We start from the raw sequence: 16,620 nt of genomic DNA, 5'->3' as shown, positions 1-16,620 counted from the left end.
TGTGGGACACACAGTGGATGTAGAAATGACAGTCAAGTGTTCTTCTGTGCGGAACACAAATCCCTATTGATTTAGAAACTCAGATACGAAAACACTAGCAAATGAAAATTCAATCCTTTCATATGTTTCTATTAAAATAAAAATAAGGATTATATTCTATTTCAGAGAGTGTAGATATTAGTAAGAATGAAAGCAGCAAGCCGGAGAAGGTGAAGCTCAGGATTCTTCTCCTACCTCATGAATTTCATTATTGCAAGAGTAAAAGCTTAACACTGGGAGGAAGATTGGTGCAAAGCTGTGGATGGCAGCAACTGGAATTCACTTCCTGTTCCCACTATTTTCTAGCCCTGTGACTTCTCTGGGCCTCAGTTTCTTCTTTTGTAAAACGAGTATAATAATAGAATCTTCTTGGTGTGAGAGACTAAGAGATACACACACACGGCTGAGAACAGTGCCTGCCCCACAGTGAATGGAGGCGTGTAAGAGGGTATTATATTTCTAAAACTCTTTTATTCACATCACTTGACACTATAGTCAAGCTAAAGCAAATTCCATATTGAATTTGTCAATACAGACAAATATTTCCAAGCCAAGATGTTTGTTTCCAAGGACAATTTCTTTAAAAATGTTTAAACTATTTTGGCAGAAACAAATGTAATCAACACATTTTTAGCATCTGCTTCCAAGTTAAAAAAAAAAAAAAAAGTGTGAAAATGCTTCACAAAATATTTTTAACTGTAAAGATGGCACAAACATTTTTAAAACTTTAACTGGTACAAACTGCCTATATAAGGGAGGGGTGAAATAGAGAACAAAAGTAATTAATAAGTTGATAAAGTCCAAGTGCTAATGCTCTAAATTGATAACTACTTTGAACAAATTCTCATTTACTTATTTAAACAGGGGGGAAAAATACCTTTTTTTGTAAAGCAAAGGATTCAAACTGTGTATGTCCTTCATTTAACTTAAAAGGCAGAGAAAGGCATCATAATGCTGATAGGGACCCAAATTCTATGCAATTATTCTAAAACTATATTTTCACAAACTGGTTATGAAATCTAAATGACTAGAAATAGTCAAGAGAAATCAATATGAATGTTCATGTTTAAAGAAAGAGATAAAATGGTTCAGCAAGAAATGAGTTAGTCAATTATAGAATGAATGACCTTCATCTTCAAGATCTGTGGAGCAAGGCTAAACACATTCAGATTTTACCCTGGTCCTTGAATTCCAATCATAAATTTTAAAGTCTAAACTTCTTAAAAGAGTTGGTGAAAGAAAAAAAAAATGAATAAATATATTTCAGGTAGGTTGAACGTAATTCCTCTCACATTCTGAGATGGTTCTTAATTTTTTTCAAAGTTTTTTAAATACAAAAGCCAATGTAATGAAAATATTCAACTCTTCATTATTCAGAGACTGACAATATATTGTGTACAACAGCCACACTCATTTCTTAACCTTCTCTCTTTGTTTTTTTACTTTAGGCCACTGCACTACTCATCAGCAATTCACCAAAGGATGGAAAGGAACAGAAATGCAGTTCAATTTTCATTACTTAATAGAGCCACCACATGTTTTGCTGAGAAGTTAAACTTACACTGATCATCATCCCAGGTGACTAATTCTCAAGTGACTAACTTTACAGCCATGGTCTCCTGTCATTTGTTATGAACAAACAATGAGATATAATGCACAAGGAAAAGAGTTACATTTTACTTATCTCAGGGTGCCTAGTTTGGGTTCAATACATAATAAATGTTTGATAAAGAAATAAAGGAAGAGAGGGAAAGAGAGAGCAGGAATAACAGTGGACAAACAAAAAGGCATATACTTATGTACATGAATTCACAGAAATTTAAAACTGGAAAGATGTATGTAGGAAAAGGAGGGTAAATTGCATCAGGTAAGAGTTCAGCCTGGCAGACAATTTTGGGTCAGATCAAAGCTGTACCACTCATTGTTAAGTGAGTTGAGTAAGCTACTTAACTTTCCTAAGACTCAGTTTCCTCATCTGTAAAGATGGAGCTCATAACAGAACACTTCTGAGACTTGCTCTGAAGATTTATGTAGTTGTGGAGTACTTCGAATATAGCAGGACTCAACAAATAGCATTATTATTAGCAGTAGGATCATGATCTAGTCCAGTATGCTCCTTTTATAGAAAGTAAAACTGAGACTTAGAGAAATAAAGAAGACTGCCTAAGTCATGCAGCTCTCTGGTGGCAAAGCCTTACTAGAAGAACTTCTATTTTCTGCCTGCCAGGCCATAATCCACGTTGCTTATCAGAAAACCTACATTAAGAAGAAAATGAGATGGTAAACGCTAAGCTAAGGTGATGCTGGTTCTCTAAATCTGGTGTGTTTTTAAAAACACATGAGCAGGTGCCTAAAACATATATAATACTGTCTCATGACAGAAGATATTTTGATTAAATTAAATCTCAAGCAAGGTGTTTTTCAATAAGCAATCTAGAGGATTCTTCTGCAGGGACCCTGGGGCCAGGCTTTAAGAAGTACTGCTGTAGAATAAGAAGAGTAAAAAGGTCCCTATCCAACATCCTGACCCTTAGAATCACCTACAGAGCACCCAACTGCAGGTGACATCCAGGTATCTATCTTTTTTGAAATATCTTCAGATGACTCTTACATGTATATGGTCAGATTAGAGAACCCACAGTCTATAGATGATGAAAACAACTATCTTTGCTAATATCAACTTAACAAAACTGGGAAGAGGTGGGATTTGTGAAACTAAAGAAAAAAGAATGTTTTCTGGAAAGAGCTCAAGGACAAAGGTAAGAAACCTTGTCACAAGGTACAAGGTGAGTCTTGGACAAACAGAAGATCCTTGAAAAAGGTACAAACACTGAGCTCATTACTCCTTGTCTCCCAAAACAATCTACCTTCTGCCACCTGTTTATAACATATCCTTCACAGATGACACTATTAACATCAATTCCTGCTCTAACTTTTTAGCAATCTCCCTTAAATTTCATTGACAGGCAAAACAAGTGGGATATCGTGCCATAATTTAACTCAGGTAATCTTATTTACCATATTGCCTTAAGGATTTATTTAACCTCTTTGAGTTTCCATTTTTTCATTCTGTATATGAGGCATAGTCTATTTTGCCTATTTCATACAGTTGTTGGGATGATCAAATGACATAATGTGTCTGAAACCATTTTTCCAATTCCAAAGCAGTATACAAATCTAAGATACTCCTTTTTTACCTACTTATCCTAATAAAGATATAACATGTTGATAACATTTATATGCAGCAGGAAGGGCTGGATGAGTGGCCTCCACAGAGTCCCTCGAGCCAAGAAGACCACTCTAGGTCAGCGTGTCATTGCAACAACTCAAAGGGGAGGTAGACTGAGAATGATGAATGTCACAGGACTAGGGGAGATCAAGTCAGGTTAAAATAAGTTCAAAAAATTGTACACTATTCTATTTAGAAGTTAACTCGAAAGTTGAGTCCAACCCTACATGCAACTCAGAGCAAAAACTGATCACATAGGGAAGCTATGAAAAAGAGCAAACAAAAGGAATGTTGGTTACTCGGCCATTTCCGGGATGAAATGCCAATGAAGTGGCTGGAAGCTCTCATTGGCTTCCAGCAATCTCACTAATTCTCCAATGAAAAATATAGAATCCCATGCAAGATAAAGAGTTACGTGGAAATTTCCAACCAAAGATAAAGAGACAGAGTCAAACAACTCCAAGGTAACAGGAAGAATGTCCTAAGAGGAATAGCTAAACTGTTGATTTTGACTCTTTGTGTGCCACAGAATAAACAAATAGTCTTTATCTGAACTACAGGGACATGAGACATCAAACCCTTCAGAAAAAATAATGACTACCCATCCAGCTTTGACCAAGATGATGTCAGGCTTTATATACATTGCATCACAGTTATTTCACAAATCTGATCGGTCAGTTTGTGACTTATTTCCACATATATTTTCCATTGAAGGAAAGGCTAATGTACCACTAAGGAAACAGATTATAAAAATTTCCATTAATGCAAAAATGTACAGCTTACTTGAAGCCAAATTATGCAAGAAAACAGTTGGAAAACATATGTGAAATTAAACCAACTGCTTATATTCATAAACATATAGTAGTCAAGTAGTTTTCTTTTGCACTGGCCATTATGCCAGAGCTACACAGATAACGACACAGACTGAATGTTTTCTTTTTAAAATGTAACCACTGTAAAATACAAACAGAACTGATGACATAATATTGGCAAGGTGTAGCAGAGTATATAAACAGGACACCTTCAGGAGAACTCAGCCACCAAGGTCAGTGATGATGGCGTACACTAAACCTCATAAAACCTCATTCTATCATTATGCAAATGATCTCTGCTCATTGATACAATGACCTTGCCAAGAATGAATAACATCACAAATACTCTTTATGTTCAGATGTTTTATTAAAAGATAAAGTTAGGAATAGCTTAAAGAAAAAGCCATCAACTCCTCAGTAGTAACTTGTAGAGGTTATTTGGATAATACATTTCTTGAGCAATTAATAAATACCTATCTAATCATACTTTAAAGACAAGTAAAAACCCCAGATAAGTAACTTCTCTAAAGCTAAATATCAGTATTAGGAATAAAGATCTAAACTTCCTGGCAGTCTGTGTCATTTTCAAATTCCTATGGCTGCTACCCTAACAATTTCTGATTTTAGACTGGGGCTGGGGAATAACATAAAGGAAGAGAAAAGACGTGTCCTGACCCTCAAAACATAAGCACAGAATTGACAGCAATTATGTGAATGTTTCTGCACATGAAAATCAACAAAGAACCAGAATCTGGCTTTCCAAACTTATGAATCAGCAAGTCGGTATTGACTGATAATTTTACAGTATCCTATTATTTGTTACAAAGCTATTGTCTTCTCATGACTATTTTCTAATTGAACTTTTACCTACAGTCCAACTAAGTTTCCACAGGCTATTCCACAGGCAAAGTCAAGAATCATGAACTAGAAAAATTTGAAAGATATGCACTCTCTTACTGTAGTGCTTTTTAAAGTCTTCTACCAATAATGAAAATGTACAGGATTTTTAGACTAAAGTGGGATCAAAGAATGTGCACAGCACAAAAATAAAACCATAATAATCAAACCTGAGGCTACAAATAAAACGCAATGAAACTCTACGGCTTTTACATGCACTAATATGAAAATAACTTTATGAAAGACAAATTAGATGTGAGTCTGATGGAGCACCTGAAATACTTATTTACTTGAACTCAGACTCCACATTTCACTTACCTCATTTCCATCTGTGTCCTTAGAAACAGAGGACACACTAGTATAAAGGGAATGGCATCTCTTTTTTTTAAACTGAAAATGCTGTGTTGCATGAGGGCAAAATCTCTCAGTGTTTTGCTTTTCTTGTATACTGCTATAACCTTTTGATGGGTCTTCAGCAAACCCACTTTTTTCGAGAGATCTTTCTATACTCGAGGGAACAGAGCTTAAGCTGGCTGCCTTTCGAAAAGAAAAAACATCAGTTTTTTCCTGGAATGTTATTTCGCTTGTGTTGACATCATCTAAATGCTTCTTCCTCTTTGCGCAATATGGAGTGCTGTCTTTTTCTGAAATCCTTTCATCCAGCTCACTAACTTTTACTTCTGTTTCACTGTCTTCAGCAGGAGAAGTATTCACATGGTCAGACCAACTGCTTACAGCACTCGGCAGAAGTTTCTGTTTAACACTGTCAGCTACAACTTCTGTCTTCTTTTGCTGAATACCATCTCCCAGGGCAGAGTGTAGGGTAACAGATTCCTGCTGTACCAGTCCCCTGGATAAAGGAGCTGGCTGTTCTTTTGAAGGCTGACTGCTGCTCTTCTTCTTGTCTTCATTTTCATTGTTTGCCTTAACTGACTCTTTGTCACCTCCAGTTTTCTTGATTGGTTTTCTTCTGAAGTATTTTCTTCCAGGAGAGTATTTTTCAGGGTTCAAAGGAGTTTTGGCAGGATCTACATATTGTTCTTCCTTCTCAGCTCTTACACATCCACAGACATTCCCCATTTGATTTGTAGGAGATCACAGCTCCACAATTTCACTCATTTCAAAATCCAGAGCTTACTTAGATCCTCTCCATTAAGTCTGAAAATTCCACTCTGACGTCTGTTCCACACAGACTTCATGACCATCCTCTTCAGTCTGAGGCCATTTTGCTTATGAGAAAGGCACACACAAGAAATGCTGTGGCATCCTGCCCAGCCGGTCCCTGTGTCTCATTAGACACTGTGGCTTATTTCTGGCCACCAATCCTCTTAGACAAACATTACTGTTCACTGTCAAATTACAACGCTGATGAGCTCGCAAGGCAAACCCTTAGCTTCACTGTATGAGAAGATTATGACTGTTTTTAACTTTCAGTTTTCTGAAATGCAGATACACTAACGAAGTTTGCACTTAACCTTTGAAACTATCGGTGGTTCAACGAATGAGAGCAAACAGAAAGCAAATACCAGTCAGGAGAGATTTGGGAAAGTGCCCTTCAAATTTAGTTTCAAAGTGCCTTTCAAATTGAACTTCAGAGATTCTCTACCCTCTACCACATAATTTTTTTTTCTTAAGAAATACCAACTAATTTTGGTACTTGCACACAAAGAAACAAACCAAAAGCTCAAAAATCTCTGTAAATTATATTAAGACTCTTATTCAAAACAAGTCATAAAAAATAACAAGATGATTCAATAGCTAGCAGGAGAGATAAGTGGTAAATGCTTAGAATTCTCTAATAAAATTGTTTCTAAAAAATCAATCTTTTAAAATAGTTTATAATACTTTTCAAATAATATAAATTTCCAAGCCATCACTTCATCTAATTATTAGGACTTTAATGTGAGCAAATAGATAAATTATGTAATTTAAAGCATGAAACACTTAGCAAAAGGAAATATATGTGCATTCATATATATATATACATATATATATGCAGTTAAACTTTATATGTAACTTTTATAATTATACCCTAGTTAAATATTATACAGTTTTTATGAGGGACTTGCTGGAAAAATAATGAGTCAGCATGAAACTTGATTATCCAAGGTGTGCATATTTCTAACACTTAGTCATAGACATCGTTAAAAAAAAAAAAATAGAATGGCATGAAATGGATTTACACGTAAGCAGAAATCATTTCACTATTAAAAAAATTAGTAATTGCCTTTCACTAGGTAGTCTTTAGACTGATCAAAAGATGGAACTCATTATATTTTACTAAGTAAGAATATTCAATTAGTCAAGTTTGCAATGATACCGCAGATGTCTGTCAATAACAGATCCCGCATTGTAAAATTTTCCTTATTCATTTAAAAATATTCTCCAGTAGCAAAAACTGAATATCTCAGAAGATAAGCTGGTAAAAATAAGGTCTCAGATTTTTTTTTGTTTTTAACTTGATTTTCAATGTATTCAAAGGCAATGAGTGGTACCTTATTCAAGAGAATATAAATGTATAATCGCTGGTATTTGTACTAACATGATGGAAAGGCAACCAGTGATCTGCACTCCCCCAATCCTTCCCTCCATCTCCACTGATGAAGTTTAGATATTTGTCCCCTCCAAATCTCATGTTGAAAATGTGACTCCCAATGTTGGAGTTGGGCCTAGTAGGGGGTGTCTGGGTCATGGAAGCAGCTCCCTCATGAACGGCTTTGTGCCATCCCCACAGTAATGAGCTCTTACCCACTTAAGAGTTAGTTGTTTGAGGCCAGCAATAGTAGTTCATGCCTGTAATCCCAGCCCTTTGGGAGGCCGAGGCAGGTGGATTGCTTGAGGTCAGGAGTTCAAAACCAGCCTGGCCAACATGGTAAAACCCCGCCTCTAATAAAAATACAAAAATTAGCCAGACATGGTGATGCATGCCTGTAATCCCAGCTACTTGGGAGGTTGAGGCAGGAGAATCACTTGAACCCAGGAAGTGGAGGTTGCAGTGAGCCAAGATTGCACCACTGACTGTACTCCAGCCTGGGTGAGAGTGAGACTCCGTCTCAAAAAAAAAAAAAGAGTTAGTTGTTTGAAAAAACCTGGTACCTCCTACCCCTCCTCCTCCTTCTCTCTCTCTCTCTCACCATGAGACAATCCTGCTTCACCCTTTTCTTCCACCAAGACTAAACAATTTCCTGAGACCTTATCAGAAGCAGATGCCAGGACCATGTCTCTTGTACAGCCTGCAGAACCGTGATGATTCAAATAAAGCTTTTTTCTGTTCTTTATAAACTACTCAGCCTCAGGTATGCCTTTACAGCAACACAAAATGAACTAATACACCTGCCAAACTCAGCAGCTGTCCATTTCTAGGCCATATACACTGCTACCTCTCCCAGAAATAGCCCAACTTAGTCTGCCTGGTTACTGGCATTCATCTTTCAAAACCTATCTCTAACATCTGTGAAAATGTCCCATGTTCTCTAAAACCATCCCGATCCCACTACGATGCTCCTTTCCCATACAATTCTATTTTCATTTATATCATCAATAATATTCATCACCTTATGTTATAGTTAATTTCATGTATACTCTCCCAATAAACAGAACAATATACTTCATTACCTTAGTATCTCTGGATCTAGCATGTGGTGGCTAATGATATATAGGATTACTGTAATGATAATGCTTACCTTCAGAAAGCCTGACTGAAAAATAGATTCCATTTATGATGCTACAACAAATATTGTTAAAATAAAACAAATTGGTCTTTTGAAATCGCTTCCATTATTTATGTAAAGTAGAGAGAAAAAGGCTGAGAGTCACTTTGAGTGAGGATGATTACCACTCTTACAAATCTTTGTATCTTGGCATAACAAAAAATAATTCTAATCTCAAGTTATGGTAGTACTAAAAAAAATTATTTCATTTAAATAAGAGAGAACACTTCCATTTAACCAAAACATAGATGCGTTCCATTCCAAATAGACCTTGGTCTAATTTAAAAATATTGGTGATAATTTGTTATATCATCTTATAATTGAAGCCCTAAAATACAATGGATTCTAGAACATTATGCCACAGGATATTAGAAGCAATTTTTTTTTTTTTTTTGAGACAGAGTTTTGCTCTTGTTGCCCAGACTGGAGTGCAATGGCGTGATCTCAGCTCGCTGCAACCTCTGCCTCCTGGGTTCAAGTGATTCTCCTGCCTCAGCCTCCTGAGTGGTTGGAATTACAGGCATGTGCCACGACGTCCGGCTAATTTTATATTTTTAATAGAGACTGGGTTTCTCCATGTTGGTCAGGCTGGTCTTGAACTCCCAACCTCAGGTGATTCGCCTGCCTCGGCCTCCCAGAGTGCTGGGATTATAGGTGTGAGCAACCGCGCCCGGCCTGCGAAACTTCTTTCGGTACTTCTGTGACTAGTCTTCCTCTCTCCTCCAAAGGCAGCTGAACCCAAAAGGGCTCTCTTAGTACACAATTCCTTTTTGAAGACTTTTGCTTTAAATTTTCTCAAACTCAGCCTCTAAATACATGCTTCTACCCCTCAATCCTTCTGCACATTTTGGCTTGTTATTTTCTAGTCTCTGCTCCCAGGAGTTTGGGTCTCCAAGGTCTTCTTTCTAGATGAAACTATTGACCTATACTCCACCTTAATTTTCTTGTGGTCTCTAGTGGCATTTCATACTGCTCACCATTCTTTCTACTTGAAATTCTCTTCCCTTGTTTTCGTCAGTACATTTTCCTATTATTTCATTCATCTCTCCAAATGCTTCTTTTCTCTTTCCTCAGCAGAATCTTCTCCTGCACCCATAACCATGGGCCTTCTCCAAATTTCTATCCTTAGTTCTCATCTCTTCTCCATTTGTGCTCTTCTTTTGGGTCCCCTGAAGATTCCCTCTTTATGATAAAAACAGTGATCACTTGTGTAGTGATAACTTCCCCAAGTTTATATCTGTACCTCTGGCTTCTCAGCTCCACTCATGTCTCCAACTGCTCAGTAGACAGATGCACAGGATATCCCACCATCCCATCAAGCCTGCCCAGAAGGTCATTGCTTTTCCCCTTAGCATCACCCCCATGTCTCTCAGTAGTCTACTGTTTCTTAATCTCTCAGGCTAAAAAGTTTTGTTATCTTTAATAAATCCCTTTCCTTCATCCTCTATGCCCTGTGTTCAAGTCCCTTTCTTTCTTCCTGCAAAGTGTGATCTCTTCTATTCAATTTTGCATCCCAACTGAGTCCTGACCTTTATCACTACCTCAGCTTCACAGCTTATCTCTCTTACTATGGACTCTGCTTATTTCTAGATATTTTACATAGAACTAATGGATGTTGTTTCCTAAAACACACTTTTTAAAATTTAGCAAAATTTAATTGAGCGAAAAGCAATTTGGGAATCAGGCAGCCTCCAAACCAGAATGGATTCAGAAAGACTCTAGCACAGGTCCTGTCATTGAAAAAGATTTATGGACAGAAAAAGGAAAGCGATGAACAGAAACACATTTTTTTTTAAGCTCAGAGTAGTAACATGACTTACCCACTGGCATCACAACAATAAGTAAAAGAGCCAAGAACGAAACTTAATTCTGCCTCCCTCCAAAGCCTGAATGCTTTCCATTGCCCCAGTGATCCTTGGTCTAACATTCAAAACTCAGACACAGCCTACCTCACCAGCTGGTGGTGAAGTGATTGATTCTCTCCAGTAGGTCTCTGACTTTCCCAGCTGGGGTTCTTGCAGTTTCAACCCTACTAAAAGCTCTAGGATCTGACCCACTTAGGGCTAATTAAATGATCCCCAACAAAGCCACTGAAGAACTCCATATGAAATCAGCTTTTTGGTTGGTTCTACTTAGACTTTACACAGTTCTGATAACAAGGTCTGGTTCTGTGCTTCATGCCAAATTATTGCATTCATTTAGGTTCAATATATTTGATCCCCTAAGGATAGAGTCCTCCAGTAATGGGATCCCTCAGTCCTTTGGGGTCCTAGCTTCCAGTTCTGGTTACTGGCTCTTCTTGACATTAACAGCCCAGCTAAGTGGACATCCACCTGTATTAGCTGCCCTGTAGTCTGGCTGGCTAACACCTTTTCCTTCAATTACCTGGATCTCCATGAATGTTCTTCTGCTGAAACTATTCAGTTGCCTGTTCAGGTCCTAGACCTACCTAGACTCTGCTTCCTGTAACTCTCCATACCTGTCAAATCTATCCTGTTCCAACGAGCCCCCCAGGTACATTATTCTCCACCATTTGACTACATAACCTGTACTTCAGCCAATTTAAAAAAAAAAAAATTTTTTTTTGAGATAGTGTCTTGCTCTCTGGCCCAGGCTGGAGTGCAGTGGCACAATCTCAGTTCACTGCAACCTCCACCTCCTGGGTTCAAGAGAGTCTCCCACCTCAGCCTCTCGAGTAGCTGGGACTACAGGCGCATGCCACCACACCTGGCTAATTGTTTGTAATTTTTAGTGGAGACGGGGTTTCACCATGTTAGCTAGGATGGTCTCGATCTCCTGACCTTGTGATCTGCCCGCCTCAGCCTCCCAAAGTGCTGGGATTACAGGTATGAGCCACCGTGCCCAGCCTTAAAAAAATTCTTACTCCTCACCAGATTTGTTTCAAAACCCCAGGTCCTTTTTGAAGCTGGCAAGGGATCTCTTCCTCCTTCAAGATCCAACTGTACAGTAATCAATCGGTAAGATGTACTGAGTGCCTACTGTGGGTCAGGCTCTGCGCTGTACACACAACATTTCCGGTTTTTTTTTATAATTTAAACTTTTATTTTAGATTCAGGGGGTACAAGTGCAGATTTATTACATAGGTATATTACATGATGTTGAGGTTTGGGGTCAGATGATCCCATCACCCAGACAGGGAGCACAGTGCAGAAGAGGTAGTTTCACAGCCCATGTCCTTTTTCCCCTCCTTCCCACCTCTAGTAGCAGAACAGTTCTTGAGCAGACCAGCAGTTAGTAAACTAAAGCAAGTTCTAAAGTTAGGAATCTCCTTAAATCAAATGAAGACTCTTTCTAATGTATCATTTCCCCAAAACTAAATCAAAATCGGTCCTCAATTGGCTCAGGTTTATTAGATAATAATTCAGTCAACAAATATGCATTTTCCTCAAATCTAAAGAGAGAAAGCACAGCTCTGCAAAAAACATGAAGACTTTTCTTCTACTTCACATCTCTTTATAATTATACTGCCATCTAGTGTCTATCAAAGGAGGAAATAGTTGACATAGCTAAGAGTCTGTATTAATAAAAAACATTCTAAATAAGGACTAATCATACACATTTAAGTATCTAAAACAGGTAATACTTTCCAATGAGCAAAAAATATGTGTCTCCAGTCAACAAAAAGAAATATGTCTTCCAATTCTGAGATTACAAACATTGTCTTTAAAACTATATTTAAGTTTATCAAGAACAGGAAACTAGTTGCCAGATTCACAAGCAGCATGTTGCTTAAAAGAACAATTCAAATATATTACTTAAAGAAAGAAGTTTGAAATTTATTTTTCTTCCATAGAACATGAATGTGTCATTCACCCTTCATATGAACCACCTGAAAACTAGCAATTAGAAGCTGAAATTAAGAAAATTTGGGCTTACCTGAAAGTGCAAAATTATTGTCCAGATTAATCCCAAAGTCAATTTGGGATTTCCATCTGTTATGTCATCATTTCTAATATTCACTAATTTCACCTGTTTTGTATGTGAAGAAAAGATAAAACCAACTGTTTATCAAACCTGAACCAGTTATCTTTACCTACATAAAAGCACTTCTAAATTATACGAAGAAAAAAATTGAATAATTTAAATACCAGTAGTCAACTAAATACTGTTTTACCCTTATTCTCAATCATTTTATATTACAAATTATACGATAACAACAAAGAAAGAGCAAGTATTATTGCATTCTTGTCTTCCACCGGCAGACATCCCCAACCCAACCCCCAAACCTATACAATAGGGACTGGGCTGCACAGCAAGAGGTAAGTGGGCCAGGAAGCATTACCACCTGAACTCTGCCTCCTGTCAGATCAGCCACAGCATTCGATTCCTATAAAGGTGCAAACCCTATTTGTGAACTGCGCATTTGAGGGATCTAGGTTGCGCACTCCTTACAAAAACCTAATGCCTGATGATTTGAGGTGAAACAGTTTCATGCTGAAACAACCCCCACTACCCCCACCACCCAGTTCATGGAAAAATAGTCTTCCATGAAACCAGTCCCTGTTGCCAAAAAGGTTGGGGACTGCTGTTCCAGAGCAAGTACTAAAAGCATTCACTTGTCAATACAAAAGTACAATTCCTCAAGTGAGAAGTCCTAAATACTTGAGATCTTAAAATTAGAAATAATTTTGTCTTTTAAAAATAAATTTTATTTTACTCTTACCATTAAGTATGAAACTATTCTAACAATTCTAACAACTTTCTCAAATTTCCATTATAAGGTTTTAAAATAACTAGCATTATCTTGCTATCAATATGCCATAAATATATAAGTCACTGAGCATTTCGAAGGCTGTTCAAATATTTTAAAATAATATAATACTCAGACTTAAAGCTTATCAACTGTCAAACTGTGCATTCAGGTAAATAAATCCAATGATGATCCATTTACTTCCTGGACAAAATCATTTAATATCATGAATTTAAATACTAAGAATTATATACTATGATATTTAACATTTTACTTCTTGGACAAAATACTGCCAGAAAACATTTCAGAAGTATCCTTCTGGAATCTTCCACGAGAATGATGAACAATGAGCAAACATCAATATATTTAAGCACTGAGGATTTAGTAGTATTTAATAGGGAAAAGCATCTTAATGTTCATAATATTGACGAATAATAATGAAGAAATAATAAAAGCTAGTGTTTACCTCTCCCTCTCTCCCTTGCCTTTTTTTTTTTTTTTTTTTTTGAGACAGGGCTCATTCTGTTACCCAGGCTGGAGTGCAATATTGCAATCATGGCTCACCACATCCTCAATTTCCTGGGCTCAAGTGATCCTCACGCCTCAGCCTCCCAAAGTGCTGAGATTACAGGCATGAGCCACCACACCCAATCTCTACCCTTTTTTCAAACTATTAAAAAAACAAAATTGTTGCTGTCCCCTCTGACTCTCACTGTCTTCAATAATTTTCAACTCTCCCACATTCTTTTTCTACCAATTGAAAAAATTACTAATATTTTGGCTTATGACACTATAATATGTAATGCCATCAAATCAAGATCATATCCAATATATTATTAATTCTTTTCCATGATTTCTCCTGACACCTCAAGCAAGTTGGGGGCTAGTTTCAGAAATGCTGTTATATCTTTACTCATAAATTATCCAATATTATCTACTTATAAAAAACAAAATATTGCCTTATCACTACTAAGTATGAAAAATGCTTACACTTAATTAAAAGTATTATATAAAGTATTTTTATAAAAATTGACTATTTTTATATATCAAGTATAAAAAATAAAGTATTGCTTCCCCATAATTAAGAACTGTTCATAGGCATTCTTAACATTCTATTGCTACTAAAATGTCAGTAACTTCCTAGGCAAATGCAATCCAATTCAAACAGAAAGAAAATCAGTTGTTCTTATATAGATGGAAATGTAGTCACTTATAATTCCTCTGGGCTTATCCCTACTACTAACTTCTTTTCTTGGGAGCAAATGTTTAAAAACATTTTTAAATATTTGCTTCACCAAAGCACAAGATTACTGGTTATAATTCACAGGCAAATTTAACCTTGTCATTCCTTGACATGTTTCTACATAGATGTATTAGTAACATATGTTTATATGATTATAGTATTTTCAAAACATCATACCTGGCGTCTTTTCAAATAATCAAGTGCAATCTGTACATTCTGTAGTCTGTGAAAACGCATCCGACCTTTTTCTCTGGGCTAAGAACAGAAAAATGCAGGTGTAAAAAAGAGTTTCTGTTATCACAGACCATGCTAATTTAAATATGCTTTCTGTTCATCTTAATATATCAAAACAGTATTTACCGTTTAGGTAAGGCCATAAGATTTTCTAAGAAGTTTTTAATTTCTTTATATTGTCTGAGATTGAATGTAAACTCTTATGGATTTTTTTCTAAGTATGTTTTATTTAAACATATACTTTATGACAATTTTTTTATTTAAACAAAAGGAAAGAGAAAATGTCACAGAACATATAGATTTTTAATATTTGGTAATAAAACAATGCTAGCCTACAATTATTTAGCCATGGAGGCACAAAAATAATTAAATATCATTCATCATTTTACCTTCTTATTGAACACTATTAGCAAGAGTGTTTTATAACTGTATATATACACACACACACATATATACATATGGCATATTAATGAAAATGAGATAAAGTAGCATGCAGTTAGTATAAAAATCACCAAGAAGGAGAAAGACAGAGAAGGTTTACTTAGCCATGATAGAGAAAGAGAGAAAACCAATTAAAACCATATATTTCCTCTTTATTTTATTTTAGCTTTTTCACAAAAGTGGACACTATGATAATCAGAAAGGACTCTATACTCATTTTACTCTACTTGGGGATGGACACAATTATTTTCTCAGTCTCAGCAAAAGTGACAGACGAGAATTATTTTCCTTAATGCCGTTTCCCTTAAGAAACGTTACAAGTTAGCATGAAGGAAAACATAAGGAAACAGGGCTGAGAAATGCTTAGAAAAAAATACAAAGAACGGAGCTGAAATTTATCACATAAAATCTTCCAAAGGGAAAAAAGAAAAAAGACAATTGACAGTTTGGCTTCTTCAGTATGTATAGGTTGCTGAAGCCAAAGGTGCCATAATAAAACAGACAGCACACTACAGAAGGAAAGGTAAGTTCTGCATAACAAGTAGAAATGATGTTGATAAATTTACCCACTGGATCCAACAAAAGCACAATTTCCAGTAAAATCAAGGGGCACCAGGTATGTAGAAGACAAAAGAAGAAGCACGTCTGTCTTGCAAAGGTAGGCTGCAGTCAACTAAGAGTCATGGAGATTCAACAGCTCTGTGAGTTCTATTGGGATACTGGATTTTTAAATCTCCCTTTTAAATACATGAGATACATTAGAGAGGTAAAACATGTCCATCAAATACCTATTGCCAACAGGTGTGGTTTAAAGCAGAAACTTAAATACTAAAAAAATTTCCCTAAGTTCTTTCATAAAAAGCAATACATAGTTGCCATGTTTGCAATATCACTTCCAGAAATTGAATGAATTTGCACAAAAATTTGTAGACTTGTAAAATTTCCATGTTTATATACAATGTATATAAAATTGTTTAACTAAAATGCCATCATGTACTTTAAGCCTGTTTAATTACCATGCAGTGCACAGTAATGTATACATAATTCAATCATTTTTAGCTCTCTGAAGGTAATTTAAAGAGAAAATATTTCCTTTGTCCAGTTTTTTGGTACACACACATCTATCTCAATGTGGGTTTTGGTCCTTTCTATGCTTTCTAAAAAGGAGCCTGAACCCAGGAGTTACTTCTCTATCAGGTTAGCGCTCACCGCATGGGAACGGCTAGGTTAGTCAAGTTATGGGGGCGACACCTACCCCCTTATCCTCATCCTCCACATCCTCATGCTGTTCATATTCGCATGCT

At 36.4% G+C, this 16,620-nt stretch overlaps 1 protein-coding gene across 24 annotated transcripts in view; it reads right to left on the bottom strand.

Moving 5' to 3' along the window:
• The window catches only part of DST (dystonin), a 488,729-nt gene that overhangs the window by 221,529 nt on the left and 250,580 nt on the right, over positions 1–16,620 (bottom strand). For 22 of the 24 annotated variants that reach the window (XM_005552656.4, XM_005552659.4, XM_005552672.4 and 19 more), the window contains 2 exons: positions 14,819–14,896; positions 12,585–12,677 (listed from right to left, as the gene is read on the bottom strand). In XM_005552656.4, the coding sequence (XP_005552713.3) occupies positions 12,585–12,677; positions 14,819–14,896 (171 nt within the window). Of the gene's footprint in view, positions 1–5,295; positions 6,212–12,584; positions 12,678–14,818; positions 14,897–16,620 lie in introns of those variants that run through there. The other 2 variants (XM_005552664.4, XM_074037723.1) reach the window with 1 other exon arrangement.

Source organism: Macaca fascicularis, chromosome 4, assembly GCF_037993035.2.
Source record: "Macaca fascicularis isolate 582-1 chromosome 4, T2T-MFA8v1.1".
NCBI lineage: Eukaryota > Metazoa > Chordata > Mammalia > Primates > Cercopithecidae > Macaca > Macaca fascicularis.
This window is presented reverse-complemented; position numbering and strand designations above follow the sequence as displayed.